The 13,644-nt window shown below is 53.8% G+C and overlaps 5 protein-coding genes across 5 annotated transcripts; 4 read left to right on the top strand and 1 right to left on the bottom strand.

Annotated features, from left to right (window-relative positions):
- Positions 1-354: 354 nt before the first annotated feature.
- On the bottom strand, positions 355-2,181 carry N7510_001223 (WD40 repeat domain-containing protein; the record flags this gene model as incomplete). Its single annotated transcript, XM_056973150.1, has 1 exon — positions 355-2,181. One exon carries the CDS (start codon positions 2,179-2,181, stop codon positions 355-357), a length of 1,827 nt encoding a protein of 608 aa, XP_056838267.1.
- Positions 2,182-2,730: 549 nt separating this feature from the next.
- Positions 2,731-4,984, top strand: N7510_001224 (Kelch motif domain protein; the record flags this gene model as incomplete). Its single annotated transcript, XM_056973151.1, has 3 exons — positions 2,731-2,953; positions 3,015-3,101; positions 3,165-4,984. 3 exons carry the CDS (start codon positions 2,731-2,733, stop codon positions 4,982-4,984), a joined length of 2,130 nt encoding a protein of 709 aa, XP_056838268.1.
- Positions 4,985-5,436: 452 nt separating this feature from the next.
- On the top strand, positions 5,437-7,086 carry N7510_001225 (glycoside hydrolase family 1 protein; the record flags this gene model as incomplete). The annotated part of the gene is made up of 4 exons (XM_056973152.1): positions 5,437-5,690; positions 5,757-6,229; positions 6,288-6,873; positions 6,945-7,086. The coding sequence occupies 4 exons, from the start codon at positions 5,437-5,439 to the stop codon at positions 7,084-7,086; spliced, it is 1,455 nt and encodes a 484-aa protein (XP_056838269.1).
- Positions 7,087-8,673: 1,587 nt separating this feature from the next.
- On the top strand, positions 8,674-10,433 carry N7510_001226 (Zn(II)2Cys6 transcription factor domain-containing protein; the record flags this gene model as incomplete). Its single annotated transcript, XM_056973153.1, has 3 exons — positions 8,674-8,753; positions 8,815-9,761; positions 9,868-10,433. The coding sequence occupies 3 exons, from the start codon at positions 8,674-8,676 to the stop codon at positions 10,431-10,433; spliced, it is 1,593 nt and encodes a 530-aa protein (XP_056838270.1).
- Positions 10,434-11,119: 686 nt separating this feature from the next.
- On the top strand, positions 11,120-13,159 carry N7510_001227 (Amidase; the record flags this gene model as incomplete). The annotated part of the gene is made up of 1 exon (XM_056973154.1): positions 11,120-13,159. One exon carries the CDS (start codon positions 11,120-11,122, stop codon positions 13,157-13,159), a length of 2,040 nt encoding a protein of 679 aa, XP_056838271.1.
- Positions 13,160-13,644: the final 485 nt, after the last annotated feature.

Raw genomic sequence — 13,644 nt, forward strand, 5'->3', positions numbered from 1 at the left:
GAGAAAACCACAAGGACAGAACTGAGAGGAAAACAAGGGATGGGCGGCCGGGGAAGGATGTGGCCGATGAGTTGAGGAGGGACAGTTGAGTGACTGCGGTCGAAGTGGAAGGACTGCGACCGGCGCTTAGTCAGCAGCTGCCAAGGTCAAGTATAAAGGAACGAGGCACAGCGGACAGGGTGGATAGAGAGATAGCGAAAATGAAAAGAAGAATAGCAGTAAGAATGGTATTTGTACAACCAGCTTATAGAAAAACTAGGTACAATGAACAACACCTCAACTCCAGCCAAACGATATTAAAATCAAAATAGTTAGTAGTTAGTCCTTTCCAAAACGCTCCATGCATATCGATATCTACCGAATGGTCATGGACTTGGTCATCTGGGCCTTGCTGCCCACACCTCCCTCCCGAGCAGCTGAGGCACTGGTGCCAGCCTTGCGCTCAAACACCTTCCAGAACTTCAAACTCTCATCGGCGGCGGCAGTGGCCAGCATCTGGCCATCAGGGCTAAGGCAGCTGTGCAGGACACGAGTCTCGTGGGCGGGGATCTCGACGTTACGCACCAGGGTCGGGTAGCTCCAGATGCTGAGCGAGTTGTCCGGGAAGCCACTGGAGCTGACGATCTCACGGTAGTGGTTGCTCCACCGCAGGCTAGTCACCTGGGAGCCGGTGTCGATGCTGTTGGTGCGGGCACCGGTGGTGGTGTTCCAGAAGTGGATGTGACGATCGTAAGACCCACCGCCGGTGGCGAGCAGGTTCAGTTGCCAGGGGCACCAGCTGAGGGCCTTGACGGCAGCACGGTGGTTGGTCTTGGTGAACTTGGGGGCAGAGAGGGAGCGAGCATCCCAGATGTTGACAAGGTTGTCATTGCCACCAGTAGCCAGCTGGGCTCCGTCGGAGCGCCATTCCAGACCGCAGACCTCGGAGGTGTGAGAGACGAGCTCGGCAACCTTGTGGTCGGCAATGCGCACATCGTGGTTGAACACAAGTCCGCTACGAGCACCAGTGGACAGGGTGTGCTTGTTCCAACCCATGACACCAACACGGGAGTCATGACCGTACATGCTGCGGAGCTTGGTGCCCTCCTCAACGTCCCAAATCTGGACCTCGCCGGTTCCAAGACCAACACCAACATAGGCACCGTCACCACTCCACTTGACACTGCTGACGTAGGTGTCGGGGGAAGTCTCAAGCAGAGAGCTCACGGTACCAGACTCGGCAGACCAGACGTACACATTTCGCTCCAGACCAATAGCGACCTGATTTCCAGAGCTCCAGTCGAGAAGGTTCAGGTAGTAATCATCCAGAAGTCCGGGGGCATCAAGAACCCGCTCAGGGGCAGTCTGCACTCGCCGGCGGAACTGCGTAGCCGAAGACTTGGCGGGCTTGAGGGGCCGGTTGTACTGAGCACGAAGATCAATGGGCTTGGATGACTCTGGAGGCGGAGGCTTGAAGGCAAGGATGCGAGTGTTCAGGTTCACGCCGCAGGCGTTGGCCAGCGACGACTCGTAGGCAACGGCATCGGGAGCGGGCCGAGAATAAGCAGATGATGGCTCATTGTCATCCAGACCCAAGTTCTCCAGAGCTGCAGTGAGATCCTCATCGGATCCACGGCCACCAATGTCAAAGGCGCTGGCTGCGCTGGCTAGCACAGAGGACCCCTCGCTACCACTGGTCTTGGGACGCTGATTCTCGTCCGGCTTTGCAGTTCCATTGGTGGCCAGACCTTCGCTGGCGCTGCGGTTGGGAATAAAACGATCACCAGCGTTGTGAGAAATGCGGACGGTAGTCTTGCTGGGTCTTGTCCGGGTGGGAAGTTCCCGGCGTGTGCGCTCTTTGGAGGGGGATTGTGTGCAAGAAGCGCCAGTGCCAGTCAGAGTCCAATCGGAAACGCCCAGCTCGAGGTGCTTTGGCGACTTGCGAATCCGGGCGATATTTGACTTGGGGGAATCACGGTATGTCCGCGAGGTCTTGGAGACCGACTTGGCAAAGTAGGAAGACAAGTTACCCCCATAGACGGACTGCCCAGATGTGCTCCGTCCTGCATCGGCCTGACGAGGAGGAGTGAAGGGAGAGGCGTGACGAGGCGAGGGTGTTAGCGGCATTCGACCACCAGCAGTCTTGGAGGAAAAGAGGCCATGATGGCTTTTGACAGGGGTGGATATCGATGCAGTTGCCATATTGACAGATACTGCTTGACTATAGGGTGACGCTCACAAGGAACAGAAGTACATGCGATAGGAAGATGCAGTGCAAAAAGATGCAGGCAGTGGTTGACGAGAATATAGAAGATGTAGAGAATAAGGGAAGACAGAGAAGAAGAGAATACAGGGTCAGAGGAAGGTCAGAGCAGGGGGCGAAGGCGAATAAATAGAGAGTATAGAGGTGAAGCTTCTCCCGGGCAACGGTTACCGTGAGCACCAACCACGCTAATCCCGATCGGGCCATGGTATGTCAGCAACTTTGGATCCGCCTCTTACGCCTTCCCGTTCAGGATTTTCGCTCATGACGAAACCAAGCGGGATGTTCGCTTTGTGAGCCTCACCGTACAATGTGGGGGTGTCCCATCCATATTTTCCAACACTGATCCTTGATTGATGGCGCACTCTCCTTCTACATCCTCTCCTCCTTCCACCCCCCACCGCAACGCCTTATCCTTCTCGCAGGTCCACTACGACCCACTCGCAGGACTATCTTCTGCCCGAGCGGGATCTTCCACCACTGCCCCCATGCTCTCTGGCTGGAGCCCCTCGATAGTTTCTCGGATGGAACAAGACGCATACCTAATGCCAGCCAGCCCGGCTGGTGGTCGCCGGGCCAGCGCGGACTATCGCCCGAGCATCAGGAAGGCCCAGGGTCATGTTCCCGCATGCCTGGTGAATGCCTCGGTAACATACTGCAGCAATGATCAGATCTATGCCTTTGGAGGGTTCGACCAGTACACCGATGAAGGTTGGTATCCGGTGTGTCTACTGCAGGAAATGATCCGCCGCTAATGAGTCTCCTTTTATAGTCTACAACCACGTTCTCAAATTGGACTTGAACGCTCTGCGATGGGAACTGGTCGACAACTATGGCGACATTCCAGGAGTGCGAATGGGTAAGCCCTGCCCCATTCTTCTGGCACCTAATCGATAGAACTGACTGTGTGCTTGCCCTCTAGGTCATACGGCCACGCTGTACCAAGGTGACAAACTAATCGTGTTCGGAGGAGAAAATGAGCATCGCGAATACCTCTCCGACGTGGTCATCCTCGACCTCAACACATCCACTTGGACCCAACCCGAAATTCGTGGATCCATCCCCCGGGGACGGGCACGCCATGCAGCAGTGATCCACGATGATAAGCTGTTTATCGTGGGCGGAGTGACTGGCGAAAATAATGTCATCCTGGACGACCTGACTTATCTAGATCTGACAACTTGGACCTGGTCTCGGACATGGAGTTTCACCGCTCGATTCGACCACACGGCGTGGGTTTGGGGCAACCGCCTCTGGATCTTTGGCGGATTGGGGCCGAACATGGAGCGGACAACCGATATCTACTGGCTCGACCTCAAAGGATCACCGTCTCTGTCTGGAATCAACAGTTCCCAAGGTACCGTGGACTCCTTCGACGCAGCAAACAACGTTACTCATAGCCCAGGCTCCATTTCTAGTCCATCGCAGTCATTGACCGGCCGCGCGGGAAGCTATGCCGCCAATTCTGGCAGCGTTCAAGTGCGCAGTCTTGGTCGGCGCAAGCCCCTTGCTCCCGGGTCCATCTCTTGTCTTCGATTCCAGTCTGGGCCTCATGTACCTGCCCTGTTCTCAGGTACCCACTTCCAGTCCTATGCATCCGGGGTTCTGCTCGATTTGATCACACCGTCGGAAACCGTCAGGTCGCATGACTGCAATTTGTCGGCCTTAGAACTGAATTCCCTGCGGTGGCAGAGGCTGGCCGATGGACAGGAGATTTTCCGGCCCGGTTACCGGTGGCACTATTGTGCCGTCAATGAGAGTGGGACCAAAGCGTGGCTGCTGGGATGCAGTCTTGACATTGGGAATGCGCCCGGGGGCGGTGATGATAATCACATGAGCGAGGTACTCTCCATTGACTTGGAGAAGTATGGGCTGCTAGGCAACGACTTGTCGGCAGAAGCGCCCGAACAGGATGCGTCTTGGCAATCCGATCCCTCTGGACCCTCATCCATATCTGGGCTGGGAGCTGACCTCTCTGCTGTCTTCGACCAACCTCCCGAGGCAGGAAGCGGCAGTGATTTTGTCATCACTGCGGTCCGCGATGATCATGACGGTTCCTGTTCGGACGATATCCCCGATACCCCGTCCCCTTCCCCATCTCGTGCCAAGCCGACCTTTGTCGAGCCTGGTCCCTCCACATCTGCCCCCATCCATGTCCACAAGATCATCCTGCAGCTACGGTGGCCTCACTTCAAACGGCTGTATTCCGCGCAGATGGCGGAGTATCACACGAAGCGGATGCACATCCCGGAGCCTTACTCGGTTGTGCGCGCCTTCTTGTACTACCTCTACACAGACAGCATTGCCGGACACCCGGAGTACTGCTCCGACGTCGTCGACGTGGCTGGGATGCTGGTCATGGCCAACCTCTACGACATGCCGAAACTCCGCTTGCTGTGTGTTAACCGACTGAGTCGCGAGATCGACGTTGATAATGCCGCGATTGTCTGGGAGCGCGCAGGACGGACAAATGAGCAGTGGCTGATGCGACGAGCCGCACAGTTCTGTCTGACCCACTGGGGTCGCGTGGTGCGGACAGACGGCTTCAAGTCCCTGAGCCACCAAAGCCTGATCCAGCTGTGCGAGGTAGTGGACACGGAGGGCCGTATCATTGCGGGCCCAGAACTGGAGATGGAGGAGGGTCTGGGTGACCGAGATGTGAAACGCTCGCAGTTACGTCTGGGGTCTGCGACGGATGACCTGGACGAGTTGGACGACGAAGAAGGAATGGAACTCTCATGAATCGACGAATTGATCACGCATAGGGCGGAGTTGGACAAGGCTGGGGCGCCTTGGCAGGAATTACGAAACGTCTTAGAGCTATGGCCTGTTATTCTCTGGATCTTGGGAGTTTGTCCTTATCACTTAGAATGCATTATATTTTTTCGTATTTTTTCCCGTATCGGTTCGGAATCCGGCCCGTCCAGAGCGTATCCCGGTCAGCCTGTGCCACTAGACCCATCTGGTTTAAGTCCGCGTTGGTGGAGCCGCCCAACGCTCTCGACGCGGCGTCTGCTCCGGATCGCGGAGAGACATCCTGTCACGATCAGGAAGCTCTAGAAAATGCTCATCCACTCAGCCCTAAGAGGCATTGGCCGTTCCACAAAAGAATAGGAGACAAAGGAAGTATAAATAATTGCGGACCGCTGCAAAAATGTTTTGTGTCTACAGCGAAGCGCTCATCGATCACCACCATGGGCTCCATACCCCAATCTAGTCTTCCGTCTGACTTTGTCTGGGGGTTTGCAACAGCTAGTTACCAGATTGAAGGCGCTGCGAACGAAGATGGTCGCCTGCCTTCCATCTGGGATACATTTTCAAAAATCCCCGGCAAGGTCGCAGGCGGCGGGACCGGCGAGGTGGCCTGCGATTCGTACCACCGCACCCATGAGGACATTGCGCTGTTGAAGACTTGCGGTGCAATGGCGTATCGGTTTTCACTGTCATGGTACACTCCCACTCCGGCTTTGTCTAATTGGAAATAAAAGACCATCGCTGATTCGGGTTAAATCAGGTCGCGAATCATCCCCCTCGGCGGCCGCAACGACCCCGTTAACGAAGCAGGCCTGCGACATTACCAGACATTCATCGACGACCTGATCGCAGCCGGGATCATGCCGATGATCACCCTCTACCACTGGGATCTCCCCGAGGAGCTACAGAAGCGCTACGGCGGCCTCCTTAACAAGGACGAATTCGTTGCTGATTATGCACGCTACGCTCGCGTAGTGTTCGAAGCCTTCGGTTCGAAAGTCAAGCACTGGATTACCTTCAACGAGCCCTGGTGTAGCAGCGTGCTCGGATATAACCTCGGCGAGCATGCCCCCGGCCGGACAAGTAATCGAGCCAAGAACCCTGTCGGTGATGGCTCGACTGAGCCGTGGATTGTCGGGCATAATATCCTCGTTGCGCATGGGACTGCTGTGAAGATATATCGGGATGAGTTCAAGGCGCGGGATGGTGGTGAAATTGGCATTACGCTGAATGGTAGGTAGAAAGAACTTCCTCTTGAGAGCTGCGACTAACTAATAGATGATATATAAAGGCGACTGGGCTGAGCCATGGGACCCTGAGAACCCAGCCGACGTCGAAGCGTGCGACCGCAAGATCGAGTTCGCCATCTCCTGGTTCGCCGATCCCATCTACCACGGCAAATACCCTGACAGCATGACCCGACAACTCGGCTCCCGCCTGCCGAGCTGGACACCCAAGGACCTCGCCCTCGTGCACGGTAGCAATGACTTCTACGGAATGAACCACTATTGTGCGAACTACATCCGGGCCCGAACAGGGGAGCCCGATCCCACCGATGTGGCGGGAAACCTGGAGCTGCTGCTCGAGGACAAGAACGGGCACAGCATCGGGCCCATCACTCAGTCGCCGTGGCTGCGGCCGTGCGCCATCGGGTTCCGCAAGCTGCTCAAGTGGCTCAGTGACCGCTATGGATATCCCAAGATTTATGTCACGGAGAACGGAACGAGTATTCTCGGCGAAAACGATTTGCCGATTGACCAGTTGCTCGAGGATGATTTCCGCGTGCAGTATTTCAGGGATTATATCGGAGCCATGGCTGATGCATATACCCTGGACGGGGTCAATGTGCGGGCATATATGGCGTGGAGTTTGATGGAGTATGTGTTTTCTTTTTTTCCTATTGCTCTTGGATTTTAGAGAACGTGTGGCTGACCATGGATCCAAATAGTAACTTCGAATGGGCTGAGGGCTATGAGACTCGCTTTGGCGTCACGTATATCGACTACGAGAAAGACCAGAAGAGAGTCCCCAAGAAGAGTGCCAAGGCCATTGGACAGATTTTTGATAGGCTTATTGAGAAGAAGGCCTGAGGCATTCGCGGCGTTACATTTGGGCAATGTCATTTAACGGATGTGCAGGCTACTGAATGAATTTGCAATACCAAGATATATGATCCATTTGTAAAATCATAGCCTAGAAACAACAGCAGCCTTCTTGGCATGCCTCTTCAATGGTTGAAGACAGAGTCCCCCAAGACAGATCTCTGACTAGAGTTCCTCCACATCATCCGTTGAGAAGCTGGATCCACCGGATTCCTTCGTAATAACATGACAACCACTCAAAGCAGCTTGACACAGTCCAAGAGGTTCAGGTTGACCAATCCTCCCTAGATGACGGTTAGCTTCCGGCACGTAAACCACAAAAAAGTGAACATTTTACCACGGATTTATCAGTCGAGCAGCAATAAGCATCAGCACTGCAGTCATCCCCGATGACTTGGACAAGGCAGTCAGCCCCGCCGTCACAGCAGACTTGCTTGTTGCCCGAGGAGCTGCATTCGTCGGCAGCAACCGGGGAGGTCAATGAGGTGGCTGCCACCAAAGGGATAGCCAGAAGAGCCAGAATGTAGTGCATGTTGGCGGGATAGAGGTGGATTTGCGGAAGAAATTGTTTTGATATGATAGCAGGTGTAGAAAACTTGATGGATGGAAATGATCCAGAGGAGACTGAAGGAGTTCTTTATAGCTTGGCGGAAACCAACTCCTATCTCCTACCTAGCGAAACCCCAAATGACTCTTTGGCTGAGGAATGTTGATCAGTGTGCTATGTGATGATCACCACGGAGGATGACGTTGCGCTGGGCAAAATTCCCGTGGCTTTCCTGAAGGAGAATTCCTGTTGGCTCTATCTAGAGCTGGAACTTGGTCTCAATCCGTGACTGATCAGCCGGTCGAGGTTGTCTTGCGCCCTGGTTTCGCCGGGTCTTGATTTCATAGGTCCGTTCCATGGCTATACATAGTTAGGTATGCAGGTAGGTCCCTGATGACTCTGGCTCCGGTGACGAGGGGGAATTCCTTAACCTTGCACATGTAGAAATATTTTCCGGTACATACTACATGGGGTATGCGGTAGGGGTTTTCGGACAGTTGTCATGTCCATGTGGGTAAGGTGATGGGGTTTTCCGAGGTATTTGCTTCTTGACTTATTGTAGGAGAATTTGTCATCGATTCAAGCTTAATTAACATCATCACGAAAAGCAACATCCATCGTGTCAGAGCCTGTAGCCACTCTGCCTCTCGCCATGTCCTTGTTATCCTTCACAGTGCCTCTTCAAGATCTTCCGTGGGCATCGCGAATATAGTCAAGCCGTAATAACCGAAGAAACAGACAGTAGATATTATCATTTGTCAAAGTCATGGTTACAATTTACGATATCTTCTAGTACACGTTATTAGTCGCCGAATTTTAGACTGCCGAGGGAAGGAAAAACGAGGAGAGCTGCTGATGAAGTCAGTCTTCTATACTCCGATTAATGCCTGGTTGATTAGGCATCAATATTGATCGTCTAGTGGAGTTGACGGAATCCCACGATCCTCAGCTTGCAATCTTTGCCATGCTGCACTCCTCGCACAGCTGGAGACTCATGCATCGATAACACGGGGCGAAAGACATGCGACATGGCCCTGGTCCAGCCACTTCTTCCAACCAGCCGGCGCGTTGGAGCTTCCAAGTCGCGGTCCGGATGCAAAACCTGCAAGTAAGCCTATATCGGATCGCCCCAAGATTGTTTCTCTTCGCAAACCTAAACTCTACCACAGAATTCGGAAAGTCAAATGCGGAGAGGAAAAGCCAGCCTGTCTCCGCTGCTCAACCACTGGACGCAAATGTGAGTATGACGGCGGAGTCACGTCTTCTCCCCCCGCTTCCTCGACCCAGTCCTCTCTGATTGTGACCCGCACTCTATCTTTGTCTCCAAATTCAGGACGGCGGGAGCGTCGCGCCTTTGAGTACTATTTCCAGCATGCTGCGCAGTTTCTTGCCGGTGGAATGGATGTGGATTTTTGGACAGGCGTGGTTCCCCAGATCTGCCGCAGCGAGCCTGCTGTGTGGGACGCGATGATCTCCATCAGCGCCCTGTTCGAAAATCCGGACCAGTGCCCAGATTTCACATTTTTAAGGCAGCAACAAACGGGCTCTCTCACACTCCCGCAGAATCATAAAGATGCCTTGATGTGGTACTCGCGTTCGATGTCTAGCATTCACGAGCAGATTGAGCGCGGCACCGCAGACCCCTACATCGCCCTGATTAGCTGTGTGCTATTCATCAGTATAGAGATCGTCCAGGGGCGTTTGGAGGAGGCTCTCCAGCTCTACTGGCAGGGCGTGAGTCTCATTCAGGACCTACGGACCAATGCTCATTTTGCAGCATCTGCCACAAAGGCGGCTCTCCTCGAAAACACTATCATTCCTCTATTTATGCGTCTGAATACCATTGCCCTCACTATTTCTGGAACACCAGCCAGCGAGATTCTCACATTTGCGGAAAGCCACATGGTCCAGGGATTCACCTCTCTAGACTCGGCTCGACTAGCCATTGTCGCTCTCTCTGCAGAAGCAATGCTCTTCGAGCGCGAGACATACTTGCATATCATGGCCGTTGCTGGTGACTCTCGAGTGGACCCTGAGTTTCTTACTAGACAACATAATCTCCAAGCTCGTCTCGATCACTGGCTCCGCGCATACACCAACTTGGTTGAGGCTCTCCGTCGCGAACCTGCAACACCACCAAGCTCACCCACTACCACCGAACCTCTTCTTCTCATATACCATGGCGCTGCATCTATATTCGTGTCAACTTGCTTGACATGCAGTCCCCCTCAGCTACGATGCCCATCTACCCACTTTTCAAATGATCGTCGAGCAAGCCAGTCTCATTCTCAGCATCTCGGCGGGACCCGACGGTGCTCAGCCTCCTTTTACGTTTGAAATGGGAGTTGGTCTTCCACTCTATTTGACCGCATTGCGGTGCCGTGATCCGATCCTCCGACGGAGAGCATTACATCTACTGCGCCAGTCGCCCAAGGTGCAATCTTTTTTCAAGTGCACGCCAGTTGCATTGTTTGCAGAAGTCATTATGAACCTGGAAGAGAGATACAGTGCGTCGCTACGCAGTACAGGCTCAACAGACCATGACGATAGTTTGGCACCGCTATCAAGTCGTATTCCGGAGGAGGCTCGCATTATTTCTGCTGGCGTTTTTAAACCACAAAATGGCCCCCCACATGGGTATCCCGCCGATGAATTCGCAGAATGGCTGGAGGGTGAATTTCGAAACTGGAATCGGAATCCGGATCAACTTGTCTTGAGATTTTGCAGGGGCCAGCACTACCCAGAGCATGACACATGGCGCTTGACTTGGGAAAATGTGCCCATTTGATAGTAAGCTAAGCCAAGTTCATAAAGGAAAGTCGTTTCACGAACGAGTTCATCAAAACTATGACTTGCGCGCAAAAAAGGCATTCACACTGTGACAATGCCAGCAGCATACAGCGAAAACCACATGCCATTCGTGATGGCTCGCTTCATATGGTCCGCCACCTTGGTTATATATTCTTTAGGAAATCATGCTATCATTGCCGAAATGATAAGCTCCCTGCATACTGCGAAGAAGCTATTCAGCTTGCGTTATCGGACGTCGAATGATAGCAGCAGACTCGAACCCGCCGATGAGCCTTGGCCAGTGGAGACTCCGGTGGAAACTAGAACGATCCTTGAACTACTAACATTGAAGTCCATACAAGATTTGAACTTGACTGAAATTTCAGTATAATCAATTTTTAATCGTCCATGTCGCTCGGTACTTCCCCATACATGGATCGTGGCGGTCTCCACTCCAGGGCTTAGTAACTTGTATGACCAGCGGACTTTTGTCCGCTGGCGATCACCGGTCCACATCGGTCCCAGCCGGGGAAAGTGAGCCGGCGAGAAGCTGCTATAAGACTTGTACAAACATCTCGGCTCTGTCTTGGAAGTTCGCGTCATCCTAGAAAGCATCCAATCAACGAATAGTAGGCGCGCTAGCTACCAAGTCTAATACGACGGCTAACAAGTATACCAGAAAACATGGCCCAGCAGGCAGATAACTTCACCCTGCTCGACGCAAGCATCTCGGAGCTCCAAACTGCGCTCTCCTCAGGATGTCTAAGCAGCGTCGACCTAGTGTCCCGCTACCTACGCCGCATCAGTGTCTACGACGCCAACGGACCAAAGCTCAGCGCCATCCCGATTCTCAACCCAAATGTCTTCGACGAGGCAGCCGCTTCAGACGCCAGGCGCGCAACGGGTCTTCCCCCGCGTCTGCTGGAAGGTATTCCCTACCTTGTCAAAGATAACATCAAGGTAAAGGGGATGACGGTTGCTAGCGGATCGCCTGCGTTCGAGAAACTAGTTGCCACAGAGGATGCGGCGTGCGTGCAGGTCCTGCGGGAAGCTGGCGCGGTGCTTCTGGGACGTACTAATATGCCGGCCATGGCATATGGAGGCATGCAGCGTGGATGCTACGGGCGTGCCGAGAGTCCCTATAACAGCGCGTATCTCGCTGCGGCTTATGCATCGGGCTCGTCGAATGGATCCGCCGTCGCGACTGCGTCTAATATGTGTGCCTTCTCTCTCGGCACCGAGACTGTTTCCTCCGGCCGCTCACCGGCCTCGAACAACGCTGTCGTCGCCTACACGCCCTCAAAGGGCCTGCTTCCACTACGCGGCGTGTGGCCACTATATCCGACATGCGATGTCTTGGTGCCGCATACCCGCACCATGGCAGATCTGCTTCTCGTCCTCGATGCCCTGGCTACGTCTGACCCGTCGCCACGCGGCGACTTCTACAATGAGCAGACTATCGTCCATCTGCCTGCAGTCAACACTCTCCGACCACAGTCCTTTTCGACCCTGCAAGACACCAACTCGCTCCGCGGGAAGCGCATCGGCGTGCCATCAATGTATATCGGAGGCGATGATTCCTCCGTGCAGGCCGTAAGCAGAATTTTTACCCGACCTTCTATCATCAAGCTCTGGCAACAAGCCCGACGAGCCCTGGAAGCATGCGGTGCGGAGGTTATCGAGACGGACGATTTCCCGCTTGTGACAACCTACGAATCCAAAGCGATGAACGGCCAGCTCGTCACTGTCGCCGACTTACCCGACGGCTGGCCTGCCACAGAACGATGCGAGCTGGTCGCACACGCATGGGACGACTTCCTGGTCACAAACGCACAAACGGGCCTCGAGTCCTTAGCACGCGTTGATCCAGCAACGATCTTCCCACCGGCGCCAGGTTCTTTGGCGGGAACGCCCGACGCAGCGAATGCACTGAAATGGGACGAGATGGTGCGGTATCCGTCTCGCAAGCCTCCTTCCATTCATGAAATCCCTGGTATTCGGCAGGCCATTCAAGCCCTCGAGAATGCGCGCAAGGTGACCCTAGAGCAATGGATGGACCGGCTCGGTCTGGATGCTGTGGTCTTCCCCGCGAATGGTGATGTTGGTGCTGCAAATGCAGACGTGGACGAGTCAGCGTCGCGGTTTGCGTGGAGTAATGGGGTCAAGTACTCGAATGGGAATAGGCCCATTCGCCATCTCGGGGTGCCGACCATTTCTGTGCCGATGGGTGTCATGGAGGATACGGGGATTCCGGTGAATCTTACGTTTGCGGGCAAGGCGTACGACGATAACAGTCTTCTGCGCTATGGATTTGCGTTTGAGGCTGCTACAAAGAATCGTGTTATGCCGCCTCTAGTGCCGGGGCTGGACTCGGATTGTTTTGAGATTGGCGGGAGTCCTCGGGTATTGCCAGCAAAGAATCCTCCGGAGCTGGTGGTTGAGTCTCGGGCGAAGAATATTCATGGGTCTGAAGTTGCTGTTCAAGTGCAGGGGTCTTTGAAGCTGGGTGGTGCGCAGTTGAAGAGGCTTTCGTGCTTCGTCAATGGGAGACCTGTCCAGGTGGCGGTCGAGGGCGAGAGATGGTCCCTTGGCACCTCTTACCCTGTCTCCGAACGCGATGCGAGCTGGGAACGCTGGGCAAGTCCTGCGCTGAAGCAGACGATTGTGACTATTACGGCGCATACAGATGCTGGCCTTGCAACGGGCAAGTTGATTCTTCTCTAATATACTAGTTGGAGCATATTTCTCAGACCCTTGAAATCAGCTTCTTGAAAACTACGTATCTGTCAGTGGTCCAAAGACTAGTTTCTTGTACAGTCTTACGGAGTCCATTAAAGCACGCTTAGAGATTGGCTGGGCATTATGACACATTCATGCTTCTCATTTTGAATAGTAGCTCTCAATCCATCATGATAAGATATAAAGCAAGGAGGAGTAGGAAATCCTGTCGCTAGGCGGACAGACGATAACGGGACCGAAGGCTTTGTAGATATTTCTTGCGTGATCGAGTTTCTTTCTTCTTGTCTCTAGAAGAACTAGGGTTGAAAGCCTCCTGACATACCTACTAACCCTGGTTCTAATATCTGCGCGCCCACGTAGTTATTGAATACCTAGCCTCTGTATACATCATATCGCGGTGTGGAAAGACAACCCCACCAGCCCCCATTCAGAAGAATAAAAGCACTGCAGGCCCATCTAATGCTGTTCTC

The sequence above is a fragment of the Penicillium lagena genome (assembly GCF_028827675.1).
Source record: "Penicillium lagena strain IBT 129212 chromosome Unknown utg000001l_segment0_segment0, whole genome shotgun sequence".
Lineage (NCBI taxonomy): Eukaryota > Fungi > Ascomycota > Eurotiomycetes > Eurotiales > Aspergillaceae > Penicillium > Penicillium lagena.